The sequence below is a fragment of the Lonchura striata genome, chromosome 4, assembly GCF_046129695.1.
Source record: "Lonchura striata isolate bLonStr1 chromosome 4, bLonStr1.mat, whole genome shotgun sequence".
Taxonomy (NCBI): domain Eukaryota; kingdom Metazoa; phylum Chordata; class Aves; order Passeriformes; family Estrildidae; genus Lonchura; species Lonchura striata.
In genome coordinates, this window is record NC_134606.1 from 1,752,365 (window position 1) to 1,778,316 (window position 25,952).

General features: G+C 59.9%; 2 protein-coding genes across 2 annotated transcripts; one reads left to right on the top strand and one right to left on the bottom strand.

Moving 5' to 3' along the window:
- Positions 1 to 300: 300 nt before the first annotated feature.
- On the top strand, positions 301 to 8,640 carry ADISSP (adipose secreted signaling protein). Its single transcript, XM_021526826.3, has 6 exons — positions 301 to 329; positions 770 to 848; positions 3,513 to 3,667; positions 5,033 to 5,171; positions 7,371 to 7,487; positions 8,076 to 8,640. The coding sequence occupies exons 2-6, from the start codon at positions 830 to 832 to the stop codon at positions 8,174 to 8,176; spliced, it is 531 nt and encodes a 176-aa protein (XP_021382501.1). The 5' UTR covers positions 301 to 329; positions 770 to 829; the 3' UTR covers positions 8,177 to 8,640.
- Positions 8,641 to 8,646: 6 nt separating this feature from the next.
- Positions 8,647 to 25,615, bottom strand: HSPA12B (heat shock protein family A (Hsp70) member 12B). Its single transcript, XM_077782544.1, has 12 exons — positions 25,573 to 25,615; positions 22,792 to 22,892; positions 20,551 to 20,675; positions 19,726 to 19,912; positions 19,366 to 19,470; positions 18,957 to 19,073; positions 17,646 to 17,817; positions 15,076 to 15,162; positions 14,687 to 14,791; positions 12,919 to 13,177; positions 12,632 to 12,735; positions 8,647 to 11,680 (listed from the first exon to the last, which is right to left on the bottom strand). The coding sequence occupies exons 1-12, from the start codon at positions 25,613 to 25,615 to the stop codon at positions 11,040 to 11,042; spliced, it is 2,046 nt and encodes a 681-aa protein (XP_077638670.1). The 3' UTR covers positions 8,647 to 11,039.
- Positions 25,616 to 25,952: the final 337 nt, after the last annotated feature.

The window sequence follows — 25,952 nt, forward strand, 5'->3', positions numbered from 1 at the left end:
AAGGAAAGGAAAGGAAAGGAAAGGAAAGGAAAGGAAAGGAAAGGAAAGGCCCCTCCCCTACCCCCGTTCCCATGGCAACGCCCCCGCGCTTTCCCCGCCGCCCGCAAGGGGGCGCCCCGCCGCGCGCGCGCCCTCCCTCATTGGTGCCCCGCCTTTGGCCCCGCCCCTTAGCAACGATCCCGCCCCTTAGCAACGCCCATTGAGGGCGTGGCCTGGAGGCGTGACCGGCGTGCGCGCCCACCAATGGGAGCGCGAGGTGTGGGCGCGCCGGCCAATAGGAGCCCGGGGGCGTGTCCCCGCAGCGGGAAGCGGGCGGCGGGAGCGGCGGGGTGAGCGGGGCGCGGCGACACCGGGGGGACACCGGGGGACAACGGGGGACAACGGGGGACACCGGGGACACCCGGGGGGTGGCAGAGGGGACCGGGCCGGCCCCGCGGAGGGGCTGGCGGGCCGCGGGTGATGGCGGAGGTGAAACGCGGCTGGGAGCGCTCGGCAAAGGGGGGCGGGGACAGCGGCGGGCGCGGTGTCCCCTCCTGGGTGACAGCGCTGCTTGTCCCCCGGTGTGGCTTGATCAGATCCCGGGATTTTCCCCCACACCCCTTCCATTCCGGCTCGGCGCCCATTCCAGGCCTGGCGCTGCCCGCTGGCTCCTCCTCCCCGCCAGCATCGCGGCCACCTCGGGGCCACCACTGTCGCCGCAATGGGATGGGAATACGGGACGGAATTGGCGCCTTCCCATTCCCACCCTATTCCCATCCCATTCCCGCAGAATTCCCGGACGATGCCCCCCGGCCGCTGACATTGGGGACAGCGACATCGCAGGGGACAGATGGCGACAGCCGGCAAGGGTGAGTCCCCAAATCCCCTCCCTGTCCCCGGATCCCGGGATTTGGGGTTTTCCCGGAGCTTTTGGGGTCCTCTGAGCCTCTCCAGGGATTTGAGGGACCCCAAAAGTTGGGGTGAGACAAATACCAAGGAATTTTTGTGGGATTCCGCTCCGGGAATTTCCCTGGGAATGGGTCCGGGGGTGGCTCCTTCCCGGTGGGATGAGGCCGAGAGAGCCTCAGGAGATTCCCGGGAAAAAAAAAAAAGTTGGGAACATCCTGGAGGGGACCCTGAGACCCCCTGGGGGGACGCGGTGACCCCAAGGGTCCAGCAGGTTCTGATCCCAGAAATCCCAGATCCCACAAATCCCAGATTCCCAGAAATCCCAGGTCCATGGGAATCCCTGGTCCCACAAATCCCTGATCCCATAAATCCCAGATCCAAGGGATTCTGTGATACCAGAAATCCCAGATCCCACAAGCCCCGAATCCAGTGGATTCCCTGATCTCACAAATCCCAAATCCAATTGATTCCCAAATCCCAGAAACCCCAGATCCCAGAAATCCCAGGTCCACGGGAGTCCCTGATCCCACAAATCCCTGATCCTATAAATCCCTGATCCAGGGGATTCCCTGATCCCAGAAATCCCAGATCCAGGAGATTCCCTGCTCCCAGAAATCCCAAATCCAAGGGAATCCCAGATCCCCCCAAATCCCAGATCCCACAAATCCTAGACCCAGGGATTCTCTGATCCCAGAAATCCACGATCTCAGAAATCCCAGATCCAGGAGATTCCCTGCTCCCAGAAATCCCAAATCCAAGGGAATCCCAGATCCCATAAATTCCAGATCCAAGGGATTGTGTGATAGCAGAAATCCCAGATCCCACAAATCCCAGACCCAGGGATTCCCTGATCCCATAAATCCCAGATCTAGGGGATTCCCTGATCCCCATATATCTCAGATCCCATAAATCCCAGATCCAATGGATTCTCTAATCCCATAAATCCCAGATCCAGCGGATTCCCTAACCTCAGACACCCCAGATCCCACAAATCCCGGATTCCACACATCCCAGATCCAAGGGATTCCCTGATCCCACCAATCCCAGATCCAGCAGACCCCACCAATCCCCGATCCAGCGGATCCCTGGCTGCCACCCCTGCCTGTCCCTGCTGTCCCCAAATCCCCCAATCCCCAAATCCCGAGTCCCCCATTCCCGCCGCTCCCATCCCGCTCTCCCCGGGGGCTCCGCGCCCGGCGAGGGGGCGGCCAAATGTCCCCAAGTGCCACCAGGGCGCCAAAGGCTTCTTTGGGATCATCAGGGCTTCGGGATCGGGATTGCCGGGCTGGGCTCGGGATTTGGGATCCACGCAGATCCTTCGGGATGGCCGCGGCGCCGCCCCGCAGAGTGGCCCGCGTGTCCCCGCGTGTGTCCCCACGCTGTCACCGTGTCCCTCGCTGTCCCCCCGGGAGTGCGGGACGGATTTTGGGGCCGAACAGCGACGGCACCTTAAAGCCCGGCTCATTAACGCCCGGCTCATTAACGCCCGGCTCATTAAAGCCCGGCTCATTAAAGGCCGGGATTGCCGGCGCTGCCAGCACAAAGAGCCTTTTCTTCAGGCGACAAGGGAGGCGACAATCTGCTGCTGGCAGCGGTGACAATCTGCTGCCAGCTGGGAGCGGGGCTCGGCGGGAGGAGGAGGAGGAGGAGGAGGAGGAGGAGGAGGAAGGGGAGGATTTTCCATGGAAGCGGCGCACGTGGAAAATCCCACGGGATCTGGGCCTCCGTGGGGACAGCGCTGTCCCCAAGCTGCTGGCCTGTCCTGCTGGCCTTGTCACAGCCCTGTCACCTCCCCTGTGTCACCTTCGCCGGCGCAGCCCGAGGAGGGAGCGGAGTCTGCCGAGCCTGGGGACGCTTGGGGACACTTGGGGACACTTGGGGACATTTGGGGACACTTAGGGACCCTCTGGACATCAGCTGGTGGCACTTCCATGCTCTTCCTCCTTCTCACCTGTCCCCTGCCCCTTGTCCCCATGTCCCCAGCCAGTGTCACTTGTCCTGAGGACATCAAAGGAGGGAACAGAGTCTGCTGAGCCTGGGGACACTTGGGGACACTTAGGGACACTTGGGGACCCTCTGGACATCAGCTGGTGGCTGGCCCCTGCTCAGAGGGAAGCTGGCTGTGGTCACTTGGTCACCTGTGTCCCTCTGTCCCTGTGTCACTTGTCCTGAGGACATCACAGGAGGGAACAGAGTCTGCTGAGTCTGGAGACACTTGGGGACACTTGGGGACATTTGGGGACACTTGGGGACCTTCTGGACATCATCTGGTGGCACTTCCATGCTCTCCTCCCTTCTCACCTGTCCCCTGCCCCATGTCCCCATGTCCCCAGCCAGTGTCACCTGTCCTGAGGGCTTCACAGGAGGGAGCGGAGTCTGCCAAGCCTGGGGACACTTGGGGACGTTTGGGGACATTTGGGGACACTTGGGGACACTTGGGGACCCTCTGGACATCAGCCAGTGGCAGGCCTCTGCTCGGAGAGGAGCTGGCTGTCCCCACAGGTCCCCCGTGTCCCAGGTGACACAGGGAGGGGGTGACAGGGAAGCCTCTCCTGGTGCCACCACCTCGAGGCCACCTCCCCTGGGGACACGGCGGTGACCGGGGTGGCCTTTGTCACCTGCAGGCAGCAAGGGGAAGGGGACAGGAGTGCGCTTCACCACCGAGGGGATACAGGGCCACCCCCAGGAGGGGACACAGGGCCACGTCCACTTCCAGGAGCAGCTGCACGACTCGGCCGTGATGGTGACACAGGACAAGGACGGCCACTTCCTGGTCAAGGTGGGGGACAGGGGGACAACAGGGGGGTGTCACCGTCCCCTGGGCACTCCGGGGCTGCCAGCTCCCCCAAAATTCCCGGATTTTGAGGCATTCCCACGCCACAATTCCATGTCATTCCCTAGGGCCACTCCTGAGGGCACCAACTCCGGATTGTCCCCCAAATCCAGCGCCACGTTTGGGTGGTGTTGGGGACACGGGGGACACGTGGCACTGTCCCCTCCGCCCCGTTCTGGGGCCGCTCCGGATGCCAGCAGGGCCATTCCCAGCTTTTCCCGGTTATCCCGCGGGTGGAATGGCTCCGGGGGCGGTGCCAGCGGGTGGGGGACAAAGTGCCACCCGCGGTGCCACCGACGTGTGGCACCTGCAGCTGAGTCAGAGCCTCGTGGCCGGAATTCCATCCCAAATCCGGCGCTGCCCCCGTTGTTTTCCCACCGCATGACGAGGGGGGTGGCAGTGCCACCCACGGCGACACGGGGACGGGTCCCCCGTGGCGTTGGGAAAAGAAGATCCCGTTTGTTTTTTCCCGGGATTTTAAAGGGATAAATCCCTTTAAAATCAATCCCCAGCATGGTTTTTGGTGGGGGGGAGTGGGGAAAGAGCTTGGAGCTCATCGCGGTTCCTTGGACACTTCCAGGGATATGGGGCAGCCACTGAAAATTTGGGAATTTCAGCCCAATTCCTTCCCAAAATCCCACCCCAAATGTCCCCATTCCCTGTGTCCTTGTCCTCCCCAGTCTCTCTCCAGCTCTCCTGGAGCCTTTTGAAGCTCTGGAAGGTTCTCCCCGGATCCTTTTCCAGCTCTTTGGGATGATCCCAGCCCCGGGGGGATTTTGGGAATTCCACCCTCCGGATCCTGGCCCCGGATTTTTTTTTTTCCCCTCAGGGATCGTTCCCAGCTCTCTCCCTTCCCAAAATGGATTTTTCCAAGGCTCTGGAGGGCTCTGCTTTTTGTCATGACAGCAGGAAAATTCCACGGGAAGAGGCGCTCCAGCCTTTTCCAGGAACAGCTGGAAAAGCTCTCCCTGCTCCTGTGACATCCACGGGTTGTTATTCCCAGAATTTTGTCCATGTTCCATATTTTTACAGCGTTTTTTTGGGGGCAAAATCACCTTTTCCTGATTTATTTCCTAAATCATTCCTATTATTCCCTAAATTATCTCCTATTTACTATTTCCTGGATTTTTTTAGGGCACAAATCCCTTCCCTCCAACAGGGATGTAAGCGGGGGAATGTTTAGGATACAATTCCCCCTCTCCAGGTGTGGTCCTCACTTTCCTTGGGGACTCTCCAGTGTCCCTTGTCCCCAAGGCGGGGGTGACAATGACACCCCAGCCGTGGTGTCACCCCCATATCCCGCTTTTCCAGGTGGGATTCCTGAAGATCCTCCACAAGTACGAGATCACTTTCCAGCTGCCCCCCGTGCCCAACCTGGGCAAGGACGTTTGTCCCCTCCCTGTCCCCAACCCCAACCTGCGCATCATCAGCGTCACCTCCCTGCCGGAAGGTACCGTGTCCCCTCCTTGTCCCCAACGTCCCCAAACGGGCCGAGGCCACCCCCAGGTGTCCCCTCAGTGTCTCGGCGAGGTGACAATTCCTTCTCCTCAAGGTCCCTGATGTCCCCAAGCTCCGCTTTTTTTGTTGTTGTTGGGATTTTCCTTTCCCGGGGGGACAGGGATGGCTCCAAGAGGTGCCACCCTCCACTTTGGGGACAATTGGGCGCTGCCACATCCATCCACGGGATCCCGGAGCCTGGGGACAGCTGAGTGTCACCCTGGGTGGGGTGGCAGTTCCTTGGGGACACGGGCTCCGCTCCGAGGACACCGCAGGTCCCCGAGGCCACCTTGGTCCCATCCCAGTTGTCCCACATCCCTGTCCCCTCGGGGCCATCGGTGTCACCTCCCGGCAGTGGGGACAGGGTGGGGACAGGGTGGGAGCAGGGCTTTTCCCACCCGCCACTGGCTCCATCCCAAAAAAGCTTGAGGGTTTGTTTGGAGAGTCCCAACAGCGGTTGGGATCGAGATCGGGATCAGGAGCAGGATCAGGGGTGGGTGGCTGGACCAGGATGGGGATCCGGGATTGGGGCTGGGATTGGAGCTGGGATCTGGACCGGGAATGGGATCAGAGCGGGATTGGAGCTGGGATTGGGATTGGAGCTGGGATTGGAATTGGAGCTGGGATTGGGATTGCAGCTGGGATTGGAATTGGAACTGGGATCAGGATTGGAGATGGGATCAGGATTGGAGCTGGGATTGGGATTGGAGCTGGGATTGGGATTGGAGCTGGGATTGGGATTGGAGCCGGGATCAGGATTGGAGCTGGGATTGGGATTGGAGCTGGGATTGGGATTGGAGCCAGGATCGGGATTGGAGCTGGGATTGGGACTGGAACTGGGATCAGGATTGGAGATGGGATTGGGATTGGAGCTGGGATTGGGATTGGAGCCAGGATTGGAATTGGAGCTGGGATCGGGATTGGAGCCAGGATCGGGATTGGAGCTGGGATTAGGATTGGAGCTGGGATAGGGTTTGGAGCTGGGATCGGGATTGGAGCCGGAATGGGGATTGGAGCTGGGATCAGGATTGGAGATGGGATCGGGATTGGAGCCGGGATCGGGATTGGAGCCAGGATCGGGATTGGAGCTGGGATTGGGATTGGATCTGGGATTGGGATTGGAGCTGGGATCAGGATTGGAGCTGGGATCGGGATTGGAGACGGGATCGGGATTGGAGCCGGGATTGGGATTGGAGCCGGGATTGGGATTGGAGCTGGGATCGGGATTGGATCTGGGATTGGGATTGGAGCTGAGATCAGGATTGGAGATGGGATCGGGATTGGATCTGGGATTGGGATTGGTATTGGAGATGGGATTGGGATTGGAGCTGGGATCAGGATTGGAGCTGGGATCGGGATTGGAGATGGGATTGCAGCTGGGAGTTCAGGGAGGGCAGGGAAAGTTCCGGGAGGTGCAGGCAGGCCCAGGCAGGGTGGGAAAGGTTGAGGGAGGGCAGGGAAGGTTCAGGAAGGCAGAGGCAGCGTGAGGAGGGCACAGGGCAGGGAAGGGAAGGTTCTGGAAGGTTCCAGAAGGTGCAGGCAGGGTGAGGAGGGCACGGGCAGGGCAGAGAAGGTTCAGGGAAGGTTCCAGAAGGTGCGGGCAGGGTGAGGAGGGCACGGGCAGGGCAGAGAAGGTTCCGGAAGGTTCAGGCAGCGTGAGGAGGGCACAGGCAGGGCAGAGAAGGGACAGGCAGGGAAGGATAGGGAGGGTTTAGGGAGAGCAGGAAAGGCATAGGCAGAAAAGGACAGGAAGGGTTCAGGGAGGGCAGGGAAGGTTCCAGAAGGTGCAGGTAGAGTGACGAGGGCACGGGCAGGGCAGGGAAGGTTCAGGGAAGGTTCTGGAAGGTTCAGGCAGCGTGAGGAGGGCACGGGCAGGGCAGGGAAGGTTCAGGGAAGGTTCTGGAAGGTGCAGGTAGAGTGACGAGGGCACGGGCAGGGCAGGGAAGGTTCAGGGAAGGTTCCAGAAGGTGCCGGCAGGGTGAGGTGGGCACAGGCAGGGCAGAGAAGGTTCAGGGAAGGTTCCAGAAGGTGCAGGCAGGGTGAGGAGGGCACGGGCAGGGTGAGGAGGGCACGGACCAGGTGAGGAAGGCACGGGCAGGGTGAGGAGGGCACGGGCAGGGCTCCGGCAGCTTCTGGGTGTCCCCGGTGCCAGGGCACAACGTGCGCTGCGAGTACACGGCGCACAAGGAGGGCGTGCTGAAGGAGGAGCTGCTCCTGGCCGGACACAGCCCCACCCACATCAAGGTCACCGTCCAGGCCCGGGTCATGGGTAAGGGGCTCTGGGAGGGGGTCCCGGGGTCCCTCCCTGTCCCCTTCTCCCCACCCCAGGCCCAGCCACTCTTCCCAGTTGTCCCAGTTCAGGCGTGGCGCTGTCCCTGCTGAGGAATTGCCTAAAACGGGTGATTTCATCCCAAAAGTTCCCCAGCCTGGGGGTTGAGGAGAGCCCCGGGAAGGGGTGAAGGGAGGGGGTAAGGGGTGACCCCAATGTCCCTGGGGTCCCTGTGCTTGGCTGGGTTTGTCCCTGGGACCCCCAACTTGTCCCTGGGATGTCCCCTTTGTCCCTGGAACCCCTTTTTCATTGGGATTCCCCCATCCCTGGGACCCTCCCTAAAAACCCCAACACCCCCTTGCTCCCCGTGTCCCCCACCCCATATCCCAGCCACCCCCAGCCCCCCGAGATGGTCACCACAGCGGTGACACAAGGGACAGCACATCCCCCACCCACCCGGGCCCAACATTGCTGGGATGAACCAACCCCTGCGAGCCTAAAAACCCCCCAAAACCCCTTAAAACCCCCCAAAACCCCTTCAAAAGGGACAGCGAGCTGTCCCCGAGCCCTGTCCCCCGACGTCCCCAGACCGCCACCACGGGACGCCGATGCTCCTGGACGGGGTGCGCTGCGTGGGAGCCGAGCTGGAATACGACTCGGAGCAGAGCGACTGGCACGGCTTCGACTGACCCCAAACCCCACCCCGGGGGACCCCGAAGTCCCCAAAAGCACAAGGACTGTCCCCAAAAGCGGGCGGGGGGCACCCCCTTGTTGCTGCTGCCGCTGCTTCGCCCTCACCCCGCAGCCCCGGGGGGGGGTTTTGGGGGAATTGTGCCTCTTGGGGTGGGAATCTTCCTCTTCTCTGGGGTGGGTGAGGAATTTTGCCCGTGGAATGTGGGGTGGGAGTGGGGAGTCCCCCGTGGTTTCGGGGTTGGGGCCATGTCCCACGGCCGTGTCCTCGTGTTGCTGCCAGCGCCTCTTTTTTGGGTTTTTTCTCCGATTTTTCTCCGATTTTTCCTGGGGTTTTCCCCCTCTTTTCCCATTTTTTTTTTTCCTCGTGGTACAAGGACCAGGAGCAGTTTCAGGAAGTTTTATGTGCCTACATATATATATATATATATATATATTTAAATATAAAGATATCTTACATGCCTGGGGGGGGGGGGGGGGTTAAAGTACAAAATCCCACCTCGGGAAGGAGGAAAATCCCACTGGGAATGGGCTGGGAGCCAAAACCCCTCCATGAACCTGCCCAGAGGGACAGGGGACAACCCCGGGTGGACAATCCCAAATAGTCCTGGATGGGGGATGGGAAGGGATCATGAGGGAAATTCCAGTTAAAAGGGGGCTGGGAGAGGGTGAGGGGCAGGGACTGGGGTCCCCAGGATAAGGGTGGGGGTCTCAGTCTGGGAGGGAATCGATAGTGCCAGGTCCTGGTGTGGTGCCCACAGTGACAGGAGGTCTCAGCTGGGGTGGAAATTGATGGTGGCATCTCCAGGAAGGTCTCAGTTGGACAGGAATTCCATGGTGGCATCTCCAGGAAGGTCTCAGTTGGACAGGAATTCCATGGTGGCATCTCCAAAATGGTCTCAGTTATACAGGAATTCCATGGTGGCATCTCCAGCAAGGTCTCAGTTATACAGGAATTCCGTGGTGGCATCTCCAGCAAGATCTCAGTTGGACAGGAATTCCATGGTGGCATCTCCAGGAAGGTAACAGTTGGACGAGGCGTCCATGGTGGCATCTCCAGAGGTCCCCATGATGTTGGCAGGCTTTAAGCTGGAGATGAAGTTGATGGTGGCAGCTCCTGGGGATGTCCCCACAATGACAGGGACTCTCAGTTGGATGGGATTCAGTGGTGGAAGATCCCAGGATGGCCTCGGTTGAAGTTGAAGTCAGTGGTGGCATCTCCCAGTGGTCCCCACAATGGTGGTCCCAATGTCAGTTGGACAGGAAGTCCATGGTGGCATCTCCAGGGAGGTCTCATTTGGACAGGAAGTTGATGGTGGCAGCTCCCACGAGTGTCCCCACAACGACAGGATTCTCATTTGGAGATGAAGTTGATGGTGGCAGGTCCTGGGATTGCCCCCACAAATTGCAGGGACTCTCATTTGGACAGGAAGTTGATGGTGACATCTCTCAAGGGTGTCCCCACAATCACAGCATCCCTCAGGTGGAGATGAAGTCCACGGTGGCATCTCCAGGAGGGTCTCAGATGGACGGGAACTCAATGGTGGCAGATTCCAGGGATGTCCCCACAATGCCAGGGCCCCTCAGTTGGACAGGAAGTTGATGGTGGCAGGTCCTGGGATTGTCCTCATGATGACAGAGGAGCTCAGTTGGAGATTAATTCGATGGTGGAATCTCCAGGAAGGTCTGAGCTGGACAGGAAGTTGACGGTGGCACATCCTGGGCAGTCCCAGTAGGACAGGAAGTCGATGGTGGCACGTCCTGGGTAGTCCCAGTTGGACAGGAAGTCGATGGTGGCACATCCTGGGTAGTCCCAATTGGACAGGAAGTCGATGGTGGTACCTCCTGGGCATGTCCCCATGATGGCAGAGGGTCGCAGTTGGAGATGAATTCAATGGTGGAGTCTCCAGGAAGGTCTGAGCTGGACAGGAAGTCGATGGTGGCACATCCTGGGTTATCCCAGTTGGACAGGAAGTCGATGGTGGCACATCCGGAGCATGTCCCCATGATGGCAGAGGGTCGCAGTTGGAGATGAATTCAATGGTGGAGTCTCCAGGAAGGTCTCAGTTGGACAGGAAGTTGATGGTGGCACATCCTGTGTAGTCCCAGTTGGACAGGAAGCTGATGGTGGCACATCCTGGGTAGTCCCAATTGGACAGGAAGTTGATGGTGGTACCTCCTGGGCATGTCCCCATGATGGCAGAGGGTCGAAGTTGGAGATTAATTCAATGGTGGAGTCTCCAGGAAGGTCTGAGTTGGACAGGAAGTCGATGGTGGCACATCTTGGGTAGTCCCAATTGGACAGGAAGTCGATGGTGGCACATCCTGAGCATGTCCCCATGATGGCAGAGGGTCGAAGTTGGAGATGAATTCAATGGTGGAGTCTCCAGGAAGGTCTGAGTTGGACAGGAAGTCGATGGTGGCACGTCCTGGGTAGTCCCAGTTGGACAGGAAGTCGATGGTGGCACATCCAGGGCATGTCCCCATGATGGCAGAGGGTCGAAGTTGGAGATGAATTCAATGGTGGAGTCTCCAGGAAGGTCTGAGTTGGACAGGAAGTCAATGGTGGCACATCCTGGGTAGTCCCCCATGGTGGCACATCCTGGGTAGTCCCAGTTGGACAGGAAGTCGATGGTGGCACATCCTGAGCATGTCCCCATGATGGCAGAGGGTCACAGTTGGAGATGAATTCAATGGTGGAGTCTCCAGGAAGGTCTGAGTTGGACAGGAAGTCAATGGTGGCACATCCTGGGTAGTCCCATTTGGACAGGAAGTCGATGGTGGCACGTCCTGAGCATGTCCCCATGATGGCAGAGGGTCGCAGTTGGAGATTAATTCAATGGTGGAGTCTCCAGGAAGGTCTCAGTTGGACAGGAAGTCGATGGTGGCCCTCACGCTGCGCGCCGTGCTCATGTCCAGCGCCGTCACCTTGATCTCGGTGTCCCCGAACTGCATGCTGGTGCGGATCTCCCGCCGGCCCCGCGCCGGGCCCGCGTCCCCCGCGTCCCCCAGCTCCAGGCTGATGGTGCCGCACTTCCTGACGCCGGGGTCGGTGATGTACACCACGTCATCGGTGTCACAGCAGTAGATGTTGATGATGGTCCGGCGCTGGCCGGGCCGGGCCGGGCAGTAACTGCGCTGGACCACCTCGCCCAGCGCCACCGACTGGTCCACGGTGACGAACTTCTCGAAGATGTCGGTGCACCAGTTCTTGCCCTCCTTGACCAGCAGCTTCTCCCGGGGGTGCTTGCCCTCCACGAACTTGTTGAGGACCCCCACGCCGTAGGTGAGCGGGGAGCGGCGCACCCGCACCACGCCGGGGTCCAGGCCGAAGAGCACGGCCCCTTTGAGGATGGTCAGCCCCACGTCCTGCGGGACGATGACGCGGCAGCGGTGGCCGAAGGCGGCCTGCACCGCCCGCTGCAGCATGGCCGACTCGGCGAAGCCGCCCACCAGGAACAGGAATTTGATGCCGTGGACCTCGGGTTTCTTCAGGAGGGTGTCTGGAGCGGGGATAGAAAGGGGAGGTTTGGAGGGTTGGGATGGTGGAGGAAGGGGTGTGGGGAAGGGATGGGGGTGATGGGGGGCCGGGGATGAGGGGAGCCCAGGAATGGGAGCAGTTCCAGGGATGGAATGGGGCTGAGGGACAGGGAGGGTTCCAGGGATAAAACGTTTCCAAGGAAAAGGGGAATTCCAGGGACAAGGGAGGGTTCCAGGGACAAGGGGGGGGTTCCAGGGATAAAAGTTTTCCAGGGACAAATGAGATTCCAGGAACAAGGGAGGGTTCCAGGGACAGGGAAGAGTTCCAGGAACAAGGGAGGGTTCCAGGGACAATGGGGGTTCCAGGGACAAGGAAGAGTTCCAGGAACAAGGGAGGGTTCCAGGGACAAGAGGGGTTCCCAGACAAGGTGGGTTCCAGGGACAAGGTCTGGTCCTAGGGACAAGGGTGATTCCAGGGATAAAAGGTTTCCAGGGACACAGGGAGTTCCAGGGACAAGGAATGGGGGATCCAGGAATGGGGGATTCCAGGGACAAGGTGGGTTCCAGAGACAGGAGTGGTCCCAGGGACAAAAAGGGTTCCAGGAACAGGGAAGGTCCCAGGGATGAAGAGGGGGGTCCCAGGCATTGGAGGGTCCCAGGGACAGGAGTGGGGTCATGGAGACAAAGAGGATCCCAGGGTGTGGGATTGTCCCAGGGATGAGGGAGATGTCTCAGGGAGAGATGGTCCCAAGGATGGGGGGCTCGTAGGGATAGGGATGGTCCCAGGGACAGGAACGCTTCCAGGGATGAAGGAGCTCCCAGGAACGGGGGGCATCCCCCAGGGGATGGGAATGATCCCAGGAATGGAGGGCTCCCAGTAACAGGGAAGGTCCCAGGGACGAGGAGTGATCCCAGGGACGGGGTTGGGACAGGGACAGGGGTTCCCCATGGATGGGCGTGCCCCCAGGCCCCACCGATGTGCTGGATGATGTGGGTGATGGTTGGCTGGAACAGCTCGTTCATGGCCTCGGGGGACATCCGCAGCATCCCTTGGGACGACCACTTCACCAGGTTGACACTGGGGACAGACAGGGGACCCGAGGGTGACCGGAACTCCCACTTGGTCCTTCCCTGTCCTCTCCGCTCCCACACCTCCACCCCTATGCCACCTTTTCCCCCCTCTCCTGCCCTTTCCACCCCAAAGTCACTCCCACCGTGTCCCCATGCTCCCAAGGCGTCCCCAGCCCGCGTCACCCCTCACTTGCTCTTGCGGAGCGCGGTCTCGACGTTGTGGCCGCGGTGTTTGCGGTAGAAGTCGATGAAGGAGAAGGGCAGGGAGATGTTGAGGGGGCTGGAGCGGCTCGGGGCGGCCGCGCGCTTCCGGGCCTCGAAGGCGATGGTCAGGTCCACCCAGGCTGCCGGACGCTTGGCCTTGAAGGTGGTGATGAAATCGTCCCCAAAGATGTGGCACAGGAGCTTCTCAAAGGCCAGGTCCACACCCACGGCCCCGTAGGGACCTCCTGAGGGACCAGGGTGGGGTCAGGAGGTGACCCTGAGGTAGCCATGTCCCCCATCACCGCGTTCTCCCACATCTCCACGTTCCCATGCCCCACACATTCCCATGTCCCCGTGTCCCCCCTTCCCTCTGTCCCCATGTCCCCATGGCACCCACACCCCTACATCCCCCATAATCCCCCATGTCCCCCCCACACCATATCCCCATATTCCCATGTCCCCATGTCCTTCATCCCCACGTCCTTGTCTCCCCCATGTCCCCCATATCTTCAGGTCCCCACACATCCCCGAGGCACCCCTATCACCATGTCCCCATGTCCCCCATCTCGATGTCCTTGTGGCATCCATGTCCCCAAGTCCCCCACACGCCCCTGTCCCCTCCACCCCATCTCCTTGTCCCTCTGTCCCCCCAAACCCACCCTCCCCATCCTCCCTGCCCCACCTTGTCCCCCTAATCCACCCCTGTCCCTCCTTGTCCCCCTAATCCACCCCTGTCCCTCCTTGTCCCCCCAGCCCGTCCCCCCTTCCCTCTGTCCCCTGTCCCCCGTCCCTCTGCACTTCCCCCCGCCGCCACCAGGTGGAGCCACAGCCCCACCCACCACCCTTTCGTGGGGCGGGGGGGCCCAGCCCGGGTTTGGGGTCCCTGCCCGGGCTTGGGGTCCCTGCCCGGGTTTGGGGTCCCTGCCGGGATTTGGGGTCCCTGCCCGGGCTTGGGGTCCCTACCCGGGTTTGGGGTCCCTGCCGGGATTTGGGGTCCCTGCCCAGGCTTGGGGACCCAGCCCTGATTTGGGGTCCCAGCCCGGGTTTGGGGTCCTAGCCCAGGTTTGAGGTCCTCACCAAGGTTTGGGGACCCAGCCCGGGTTTGGGGTCCCGGCCCGGATTTGGGGTCCTGGCCCGGGTTTGTGGTCCCAGCCCAGATTTGGGGTCCCAGCCGGGATTTGGAGTCCCAGCCGGTGTTGGGGGTCCCGGCCCTGATTTGGGGTCCCAGCCGGGATTTGGAGTCCCAGCCAGTGTTTGGGGTCCCGGCCCTGATTTGGGGTCACAGCCAGGATTTGGTGTCCCATCCCGGGTTTGAGGTCCCCGCCAAAGTTTGGGGTCCAAGCCCAGGTTTGGGGTCACAGCCCGGATTTGAGGTCCCAGCCCAGGTTTGGGGTCCCATCCCGGGTTTGGGCTCCCAGCCGGTGTTTGGGGTCACAGCCCGGATTTGGGGTCCCTGCCGGGATTTGGGGGTCCCAGCCCGGATTTGGGGTCACAGCCGGGGTTTGGGGTCTCAGCCAGGATTTGGGGTCCCCGCCTGGATTTGTGGTCCCAGCTGGGGTTTGGGGTCCCAGCCATGGTTTAGGGTCCCCACCGGTGTTTGGGGTCCCAGCTAGGATTTGGGGTCCCACCCAGGGTTTGGGGTCCCAGCCCGGGCTTGGTGTCCCGGCCAGGATTTGGGGTCTCTGCCCGGCTTTGGGGTCCCAGGAGGGTCCCGGAGCGGGGGACAAAAGGATGACCAGGAATGCTCATCCCACCCGAGGCTTTGTAGAGCTCCTTCAGCGTCCCCTGCGGCTTCTCGATCTGGTGCACGGTCAGATCCACCGTCCCCCCGCCACAATCGGCCACGATGTACCTGTCACCTGCGGGGGGGGGACAGCGACAGGGTGGCGGTCCCCACGACACCCACCCGTGAGGACCCAGAGCTGCGTTTTCCCAAAATATCGGGAATCGGGGCGGGCGGAGAGACAAAGAGATGGGATGGTGGCACGGAGATCTCGTCCCTTGTGTGTGGTCAGGGACAGACCCCAACCGTGTCACCTTTGGGTGCTTGGGGGTGGCTGTGACACGGAGGGGACATCCAGGGGGACCCCGGGATTTGGGAATCCCCAGGGGGGACCCCTCACCCGTGTCCCCAGCCTCGTACCTGCCTGCATCTCCGACCAGAGCTCGCCCACGCCCGACTCCACCAGGAAGGTGCGGCTGTGCCGGGATCGCCGGAGCTGCTCCCGGGCTGGGGGACAGAGCCGGGGGTCGGCAGCGGGGCCAGGATCCCCCCCACTTCCATGGGATCCACCCCATTTCCATGGGATCCACCCCACTTCCGTGGGATCCCCCCCACTTCCATGGGATCCACCCCATTTCCATGGGATCCACCCCACTTCCATGGGATCCCCCCCACTTCCATGGGATCCACCCCACTTCCATGGGATCCACCCCATTTCCGTGGGATCCACCCCACTTCCGTGGGATCCACCCCATTTCCGTGGGATCCACCCCATTTCCGTGGGATCCACCCTTCTTCTGTGGGATCCACCCCACTTCCGTGGGATCCACCCCATTTCCGTGGGATCCACCCCATTTCCATGGGATCCACCCCATTTCCGTGGGATCCACCCCATTTCCGTGGGATCCACCCCATTTCCATGGGATCCACCCCATTTCCATGGGATCCACTCCATTTCCATTGGATCCACCCTTCTTCCATGGGATCCACCCCACTTCTATGAGATCTACCCCATTTCTGTGGGATCAACCCCACTTCTGTGGGATCCACCCCATTTCCGTGGGATCCACCCCACTTCCATGAGATCTACCCCACTTCCATGGGATCCACCCCATTTCCATGGGATTTATCCGATTTCCGTGGGATCCCTCCCCCATCCATGGGACCCACCCCATTTCTGTGGGATCCACCCCACTTCCACGGGATCCACCCCATTTCCATAGGATCTATCCCATTTCTGTGGGATCCCACCCACATTGATGGGATCCATCCCATTTCCATGGGATTTATCAGATTTCCGTGGGATCCTCCCCCCAACATCCATGGGATCCACCCCATTTCTGTGGGATCAATCCCATTTCCGTGGGATCCCCCCCACATTAATGGGATCCACCCCACATCCATGGGATCCCCCCCACATTAATGAGATCCAACCCATTTCCATGGGATCCAGCCCATTTCCGTGGGATCCCCCCCACTTCCATGGGATCCACTACATTTCCATGGGATCCAGCCCATTTCCGTGGGATCCCCCCCACTTCCATGGGATCCACTACATTTCCATGGGATCCAGCCCATTTCCGTGGGATCCACCCCATTTCCATGGTACCCACCCCATTCCCCAGGATCCATCCCATTCCCACTGTGGGGTCTGTACTGGGAGCACTGGTGACCGCCCTTCTCCAGCCAGGACCCCAATATGACCCAGCTCCACCATGGATGGGCTGATCCAGCTTTCCCTCTGCCCTGCTGCGATCCCAAAGGATCCCCCCGGATCCCATGGGATCACCCTGTGCCCACCCTGGGCGATGCCACCTCCAGCTCACACCCCACAGCCCGGGTGGGGTTTCCTCTGCTCCCCCCATCCCAGGGACATCAAAGCCGCCCGGAAGGGCCGGGATGAGTTGGGAAAGGTGGGGTTGTCCTGGGATATTTTTGGCATGTGTGGATAATTCCTCATCCTTGGGATCTGCTCGAGCAACCCCATAAATCCCCCATGGGATCCCAAATCTCCATCTGGGATTGCCACCAGTGCATGGTGAGTCTGGGAATGGGGTCTCTGGGAATGGGGTCTCTGGGGCTGAGGGATCTCTGGGAATGGGGTTTCTGGGAATGGGGGGGGTCTGGGAATGGGGTTTCTGGGAATGGGGGGGTCTGGGAATGGGGTTTCTGGGAATGGGGGGTCTGGGAATGGGGTCTTTGGAGCCGGGGGATCTCTGGGAATGAGGGGTCTGGGAATGGGGTCTCTGGGAATGGGGGAACCTGGAAATGGGGTCCTTGGGAAGGGAGGGTCTCTGGCAATGATGGATCTCGGGGAATGGGGAGATCTGGGAATGAGGGGGTCTGGGAATAAGGGGCCTCTGGGGATGGGGATCTCTGGGAATGGGAGATCCCTGGGAATGGGGGTGTGAGGGTTGGAAGCCTCTGGGAACTGGGGGTCTCTGGCAATGGGGAATCTCTGGGAATGGGGTTTCTGGCAATTGCGAGAATATCTGGGGACAGGGGGTCTTTGGGAACGAGGAAATCTCTGGGATTGGGATCTTCGGCAACAAGGTCTCTGGAAATAGGATTTTTGGCAATGGGGTCTCTGGCAATGGGATTTCTGGCAATGGGGATGATCTCTGGGAATGGGGAATCTCTGGGAATGGGGTTTCTGGCAATGGGGATGATCTCTGGGAATGGGGAATCTCTGGGAACGGGGTTTCTGGCAATGGGGATGATCTCTGGGAATGGGGAATCCCTGGGAATGGGGTTTCTGGCAACGGGGATGATCTCTGGGAATGGGGAATCTCTGGGAATGGGGTTTCTGGCAACAGGGTTGATCTCTGGGGACAGGGGATCTCTGGGAACGGGGTCTCCGGGGACTTTCCCAGCCACGGCAGCTGATGGACCCTCCAGACCTGGCACGCGGGGCCGGATCCCATTCCCTGCTCCACCAGCCCCCGGCCCTGTCCCCACCCCATTCCCCATTCCCCATTCCCACCCCTCACCCTGCCGGAAGCTGGAGTCGATGGGCTGGGGGGGCTCAGCCCCGCCGGCCGGGGGGCGGCAGCTCAGCTCGATCAGTTGGTGCAGCCGCAGCTTCCGGCAGTAGATGGAGGCGGCCTCGGGCTCCAGCGCGATCAGCAGCTGCTCCGGCGTCTCCGGGGACACCAGCCCGGCCTGCGGGGACACGCGGTGACAGGGCGGGGAGGGGACAGGGGATGGGGGGGGGTCCCAGGGGTGTCCCCGTCCCCTCGGTGCTCACGCGGATCTGGAATTGTGGAACGCGGGAGGACCCAACGCTCGCCAAGATGGGAATGTGCACCCAGAAACTCAACCGACCAATCAGCCGCCCGACCCGTGACCCGGCAGCTCAACCAACAGCCCAAGCGTGCAGGTGACAATCCAACCACTCAACCTGCCATAGAGCCACCCAACCATCAAACCAACCACCCAACTGACCACCCAATGACCTGACCACCAGACCAACCACCCAACCAACCAACCACCTCACCAGCCAACTAACCATCCAACCAACCAATGACCTCACCACCCAACCAAACACCCAACTAAACCACCCACCCACCCAACTGACCAACCAATGACCTCACCACCCAACCAAACGTCCAACCAACCACACATCCAAAGACCTGACTGCCAAACCAATCACCTACTCAATCATCCAACTGCTCGACCAATGAACCAGTCAACCAATGACCCAACCAATGTCCTGAACACCAAACCAAGCACACAACCAACCAACCAACAGCTCAGCCAATGACCCAACCACCAAACTAATCACCCAACCAGTGACTGAACTGCTCAACCAGCCACCCAACCAATGACCCACCCATTCAACCAACCAACCAACCACTCAACCAACACACTGACCAACAACCCAACCACTCAACCAGAGAACTGCTCAACCAATGACCTAGCACCAAACCAACCACCCAACCATCCACTTAACCACCCACCTGGCAAATTATCCACCTGCTCACCCAACAATTTTTGGTAGGTTTGGGTTGGAAGGACCTTAAATCCCATCCCATTTCACCCTCTGCCACGGGCAGGGACACCTCCCACTATCCCAGGTTGCTCCAATCGCCAATGTCCAACCTGGCCTTGGGCACTGCCAGGGATCCAGGGGCAGCCACAGCAAATCTGGGAATTCCATCCCAGCCAGGAATTCCATCCCAAGATCCCACCTAACGCTACCCTCTGACAGTGGGAATTCCGTTTGAGGGAGGAAGGGGATGCCCCGGAGACCACAACCACTGCGAGGGTCACCACGTGGTCACCCTCTGGAGTCCCCCCACCTTGTAGGCCGCTTCCCGCATGAACTGCTTGGCCGGCTGCTTCCAGATGGCGGGCACGGTGAGGACCCAGCGGATGGCATCGCTCTCGGGCAGGGACGGACACTGGTCCTTCAGCTCCTGCCAGGGGACAAGCAGGAGGTGACACCTGAGGGCTCCCGGTGAATCACGGAATGGTTTGGATTGGGAGGGACCTTAAATCCCATCCAGTCCCACCCAGGGACACCTCCCGTGATCCCAGGTCACTCCAAGTCACAGTGTCCAACCCGGCCTTGGACACTCCCAGGGACGGGGCAGCCACAGCAAATCTGGGAATTCCATTCCAGGATCTCCCCACCCTCACATGGAGTGCACAAGGAGGACACCAAGGATTCCATTTGGGATGGAGGAGGAGGGATGGAGGTGGCCCCACCTGCACCGCGTGCTGCTTGAAGAAGCGCAGCGCGTGGGCGAACACCTCCAGCGCCGGCATCTTCTTGCCATTGACAGCTTCCAGCTCGGTTTTCATGGTCAGATCCTGCCGGGAGCAGCAAATGGATCACACGAGGGGCTGGGAGGTGGCCGGATCCATCACCAGATCTCAGGAATTTGCTCCAGCACATGAAGCTTTGTGCAACCACATCCACCCACCCCGGAGCAGCTCGGATGGAAGAACCTCAAATTCACCCCCTAAAATGGGCTAAAATTGAATTTTTCCCAAAATTTCAATTCCCAGCCCGGCCAGGATCCCCCTGGGAACACCAGGAACGTCAGGATGGGAGCAGCGACTCACACTGGTGCTGTGGATCTTCATCTTAAACTTCTCGAAGTAGAACCACTCGCGGGCCTCCTCGGGGTCCAGGTCGTGGTAGTAATCGCGGGCGGTGTAGCCGAAGCTGTGGAATGTCCCTTCCGGGGTCAGCAGGAGGCTGGTGGGGGTCTTCTGGTTGGCCACGCCCGGGTCCCCTCCCTCCCATTTCCTGCAAGAGGAGCCGGAGCAGGTGAACTTCCAGGGAATGGGTCCTGCCAGGTTTAATTAATTTCTGTGGGCGTGGTCTGAAGGACCTTAAAGGAGGATGGAGGAGGAGGGGTGATCCCGCTCCATCCTCTGAGGAATATCATGGAATTCCAGACTGGGTTGGGTTGGGAGGGACCTTGAAGGCCACTGAGTGCCACCATCCCTTCCAATCCCAGGTGAATCCAGGTCCATCCAAGATGGCCTTGAGAACTTCCAGGGATCCATTGGCAGCCACAGCAAATCTGGGAATTCCAGCCCAGCCAGGAATTCCTTGCCAAGATCCCAGCCCAAGCTCCCCTTTCCCAGTGGGAGCCATTCCCTGGCTCCTGTCCCTCTGTCCCTTGTCCCCAGTCCCTCTCCAGCTCTCCTGGAGCCCCTCCAGGCACTCTGAGCATTCCCTGGAATTTTCCCTTCTCCAGGAGAACATTCCCAGCTCTCCCAGCCTGGCTCCAGAGCAGAGGGGCTCCAGCCCTTGGAGTATCCTCACCCCACACCTCCCAACCACCGCTTCCAGGAACCATCTCCCAGCAACCCAACTTCTGACCATCTTGGGGCCATAAAGGTCCTTTCCCAGCTCCGAGGCCCCTGGCAGGTCCTCACCTCATCATGTGGATGGCCTCGGGATCGCTGGTGAAGCTGAAGGCGTAACCACTGGAGGTGGTGCCGAAGTCGATGGCCACCACCACAGAGAAGGACGGGGTCTGCTTGGAACGCGCCTCACTCCGCTGGAAGGCAAGGAATGGGGTCAAGCACTCAGCTGGGACTGGGCGATTCCAGAAAAGCAGTAAAAACCCCAGGAACAGGCTCATTTCCCCAGGATTTTCAGGATTTTTCTTGGATTTTCACTCAGTTTGATGATTTCTGATGAGTGATTCTCCTTACACATCTTCAGCTCATTGGGAAAAGCATCTCCCATGTCCCACGGGGTGGCTGTGGTCGTTCCCAAAGGTGGTTCCCATGGGACGCAGGGATTTGGGCAGCCCTGGAAGGGGATTGGTGCCCATGGGAGCAGCCAGGGTGGTTGGGGGCCCCTGTTTTTATTGTGCTGAGCCCCCCTCACTTGGACCCGGAAATTGGAGCCAAGATTCCCAAAAACCTTGCCTGTGTTTGGTCTCGCTCCAAGGGTCATTGTCCCAGGTGTCCCCAAGGGTCACTGAACCCAAACTGTTCCCTGCTCCTCATCTTGGACTAGGTGACACCATCCCAGGTGTCCCCAGGGTCACCCAGCCAAAATCCTTCCCTGTGTCCAGTCTCAGTCCAAGGGACATTGTCCCAGGTGTCCCCAAGGGTCACTGAATCCAAACCATTCCCTGCTCTCCATCTTGGACTAGGTGACATCATCTCAGGTGTCCCCATGTGTCACCCAGCTAAAATATCTTCCTGTGTCCGGTCTCATTCCAGGGGACATTGTCCCAGGTGTCCCCAAGGGTCGCCCAGCCGAAAACCTTGCCAGTTTCTAGTCTTGCTCCAAGGGACATTGTCCCAGGTGTCCCCAAGGGTCACTGAACTCAAACCATTCCCTGCTCTCCATCTTGGACTAGGTGACATCATCTCAGGTGTCCCCATGTGTCACCCAGCTAAAATATCTTCCTGTGTCCGGTCTCATTCCAGGGGACATTGTCCCAGGTGTCCCCAAGGGTCACTGAATCCAAACCATTCCCTGCTCCTCATCTTGGACGAGGTGACCTCATCCCAGGTGTCCCCAGGGTCACCCAGCCAAAATCCTTCCCTGTGTCCAATCTCACCTTGTCCCAGGTGTCCCCAAGGCTTGCCCAGCTGGAAATCCCCCTGGCCCAGGCATTTTGGGATGTTCCCACCACTGCTCCCACACTTTTCCTGTCCCCACTCCGTGTCCCCTCCCTCCTCGTGCCGAAGAATCCGTAAGGATGTGACGAGGCCCTGTCCCCATGTCACCACAGGAAGCCAAAAGCCTCGTTAACTTTTAATGTCCCCAGTTTTAAATGTGGACACGAGCTGGCCGGGAAAAATGCCGGGATCAGCAGGGAAGAGGCGGCCGGCGCAGGAATGTGCAGGGACAAGGAACTCCAGGGAGGATCCGACTCTGGAACGCGGCCTCCCACACCCACCAGCCCCGGAGGAGGACAGGAGTATTGTGGGGGTTGGACTTTTCCTGGTGGGTCATTCCAGAGCTGGAAAACACCTCCATCCCAAAAATCCCATGGATAGAGGTCCTGGGGATAGACTGACCCATCCTGTGGGACTGGGGGGGAATGGAGGCTGGACTTGGAGGGGAGTGGAGGGGAAGGAGAGAAGGAACTGGGGAAGGACCAGAGGGGGAAAGGACAGGGGGACGGACCCCAGTGGCCTTACTGGGACCCCAAAACTGCCTTACTGGGAACCCCACACTGGCCTTACTGGGAACCCCACACTGGCTTTACTGGGACCCCAAAGCTGCCTTACTGGGAACCCCACAATGGCCTTACTGGGACCCCAAAGCTGCCTTACTGGGACCCCAAAACTGCCTTACTGGGAACCCTACACTGGCCTTACTGGGAATCCCATAATGGCCTTACTGGGAACCCCACACTGGCCTTACTGGGACCCCAAAGCTGCCTTACTGGGAACCCCACACTGGCCTTACTGGGAACTCCACACTGGCCTTACTGGGAACCCCACACTGGCCTTACTAGGAACTCCACACTGGCCTTACTGGGACCCCAAAGCTGCCTTACTGGGAACCCCACACTGGCCTTACTGGGACCCCAAAGCTGCCTTACTGGGACCCCAAAGCTGCCTTACTGGGAACCCCACACTGGCCTTACTGGGAACCCCACACTGGCCTTACTGGTCCCGCCCTGGTGCCGCTGGTCCCGCACTCACCGGTGACTGGGAAGGCGTCAGTGGGGCGATGCTGCAGCTGTCGTGGGGTGTCCCCGGGGAGCCGGGTGGGGACGGCGTCGGGAACCGCTCGCCGCTGGCACCTGGGGACACGGATGGGAGAGTCTGGGGGACCCCAAAGACCCTGTCCCAAGGCGAGACCACCCCAGACATCCTGATGGATCCAGGTGGGAAGGGAACCCAGCCCTTCCCAAATCCTTTCCCCAAGGAGGCATCACCCAGGACATCCCGATGGAGATGGATCCAGGTGGGAAGAGATCCCAGCCCTTCCCAAAGACCCTTCCCCAAGGAGAGACCACCTGGGACATTCCGTTGGAGATGTATCCAGGTGGGAAGGGATCCCAGCCCTTCCCAAAGACCCTTCCCCAAGGAGAGACCACCCAGGACATCCCGTTGGAGACGGATCCAGGGTGGATGTGGTGGAGGAGGGGACAGAGTCGCTGTGGGGTCTCCAGAAGTGGAGTTCCTAAAATCATGAAATTGTGGGATGGTTGGAGTTGGGGAGGTCCCTAAATCCCATCCAGTGCCACCCCGTCCATGGGCAGGGACACCTTCCATTATCCCAGGTGCATCCAACTCAGCCTTGGACACTTCCAGGGATGTGTCCAAGGGGACACTTCCAGGGGAAGCTGCTCGGGACCAGCAGCTGGAAGGTCTGGATTCAGTGGGAATGAGGGAAAACTTGGAAAGAAGGAAAAGGAAGTGTCTGTGGTTGAAATCCATGGAGAACCAGAAAGGGAGGGTGGGTCCAGATCAGACCCCTGGCCACGCTCCAGAACATCCCTGTTTCCTGGAGACCCTGGAAGCTCCTGCGTGAGCCCGTGGTAATCCCAAAATCTGGGGGTGGGGATCATGGCCACAGCAGATTTTCTCTCCTCCTGAAGCCACCACATCCCTGTCCCCTCCAGCAGCAGAATTCCAGCGCCGGGGACCCCCGATGATCCCAGAATCGGGATGGGGTGAGCCCCAGAGTCCCCACCCCACAGCGGGGACACGGGGCTGTCCCGGCCGCGCTGCCCCGGGCACCTGGCTCCAATTAGCAGCCGGCATTAATTAATCACCGCCCACGAAAGAGCCGCTGGAGCGGCTCCAGCTGGAAGGATCTGGGGGAGCTGACGGAGCGGCTTTCCCAAGGGATTGGGATGGGGTGAAGCGTTGGGAAGGGGCTGTGGGGTCCGGGCGGTGACTCCGGCGAGGTGAAGGGGCTGTCGGCTCTAAAACCTGCGCTTTGGGATTGCCGATCCAGCCGGGATCCTGCCGGGATCAGGGCTGTGGGAGCAGGGATGAGCAGCGCCCGCCCCCAGCCAGGCTCTGGAGAGATTTGGGAACAGATCAGACTCCATGGTTGGACAGATTTGGGAAGAGAGGAGGTTCCATGGTTGGACAGATTTGGGAAGAGAGGAGACTCCGTGGTTGGAGGGATTTGGGAACAGAGGAGGCTCCGTGGTTGGAGAGTTTTGGGAACAGATCAGACTCCATGGTTGGACAGATTTGGGAAAAGAGGAGGCTCCATGGTTGGAGAGTTTTGGGAACAGATCAGACTCCGTGGTTGGACAGATTTGGGAACAGCAGAGGATCCTCCAGGAATAACAAAACTCCATCTCTCTTTCACCAGTGTCCGGACAAACCCACCCTGGCTCCCAGTGCCACCAGTTTGCCCTGGGACAGCCACTGGGACACCCTCAGGAAGCTCAGGAGCCCCAGGGAATGCTCTGGGATCCCTCAGCAGCAGCAGCTGTGGGATTGGGATTGGGATTCAGATTTGGATTGGGATTCAGATTTGATTGGGATCAGTCTGATCCCGATTTTCCATGTCTGGGGAAGAGCCACATCACAGAGCTGGGGACAGCGGTTGCCGTGTCCCCCCACCCCAGAGCTGTGCTGGTGACACCTCTGCTGTCCCCTACGCCCACTCCGTAAGTGCCTTTCCCTGTATCCGTGTCTGTCCCATAAATATTTGATCCCAGACAAATGGAAACGGGCTCTGCGCCGCCTCCACGTGCGACAGAGCCGGCGGGAGCGGTGGCCCCCCGGGAGATCTGGAGAGCCTCGGACATGAAACCTCATTCCTGCGGAGAAGGATCGGGGTCGGGAGGGTAAATCCTGCCACAGCCTCCACATTCCTGGGTTTGGGGTGGCGGGATGAGGTTTGGGATGGCGGGATGAGGTTTGGGACAGAGTGATTAGGTTTGGGATGAGGTTTGGGATGGTGGGATCAGGTTTGGGATAAGGTTTGGGATGGTGGGATGAGGTTTGGGATGAGGTTTGGGATGGCGGGATGAAGTTTGGGATGGCAGGATTGAGTGTGAGATGGTGGGATCAGGTTTGGGATGGCAGGATAAGGTTTGGGGCAGAGTGATTAGGTTTGGGATGAGGTTTGGGATGGTGGGATCAGGTTTGGGATGGAGGGATTAGGTTTGGGATCAGGTTTGGGATGGTGGGATGAGGTTTGGTATGGAGGGATGAGGTTTGGGATGGTGGGATCAGGTTTGGGATGAGGTTTGGGATGGAGGGATGAGGTTTGGGATGGTGGGATTTGGTTTGGAATGGTGGGATTGGGTTTGGAATGGCTGGATCAGATTTGGGATGGCAGGATCAAGTTTGGGATGGTGGGATCAAGCCTCCTCCCACAGCTGGTTCTGGTTCACCCAGCACAGGAGCTGTGGAGGGGACACAGAGAGGGGACAGCAAGGGACACGGAGTGATCATCTAGGGGGGGCCAGGGGACATCTCAGCCCGTGCCACCCCCGGGGACATCCTCACCCATCCGCAGGCTCTGCATCCCGGGCTCCAGCAGCATCGCCATGGCCTCGCTGCCCGCCTGGAAAAGGAAGGGACAAAATCCATCCCTGTGTCCCCTCGGTGGCCACGGTGTCCCCTCAGTGTCACTGCAGCCTTGACCGCCCCAAAAACGCACCGGGGATGAGGCTGAGATCCGTAGGGTTGGCAGGAGGGGACCCCAAATCCCAGCTCGCGATGGGGTGCGGCTGTCCCCGTTTGGGGCACATGCGATTGTCACCGTCCAGGGTGTCCCCGGCTGTCACAACCACTGCGGGGACAGGGACCCGAGTTCCTGTCACCAAGCAGGTCGGACAGATGTGCAGGATGCAGATGTGCAGGCTGGAAATCGCTGCTCCTGCACA

Coding starts and splice junctions, on each gene's coding strand:
- ADISSP (XM_021526826.3), top strand. Junction 3,668..5,032: donor ACGGCCACTTCCTGGTCAAG/GTGGGGGACAGG, acceptor CCGCTTTTCCAG/GTGGGATTCCTGAAGATCCT. Junction 7,488..8,075: donor CGTCCAGGCCCGGGTCATGG/GTAAGGGGCTCT, acceptor CGACGTCCCCAG/ACCGCCACCACGGGACGCCG.
- HSPA12B (XM_077782544.1), bottom strand. CDS start 25,615: ATGGCGATGCTGCTGGAGCCCGGGATGCAGAGCCTGCGGATGG. Junction 22,893..25,572: donor GATGCAGAGCCTGCGGATGG/GTGAGGATGTCC, acceptor CCGTGTCCCCAG/GTGCCAGCGGCGAGCGGTTC. Junction 15,163..17,645: donor CGACTCCAGCTTCCGGCAGG/GTGAGGGGTGGG, acceptor TCTGTCCCCCAG/CCCGGGAGCAGCTCCGGCGA.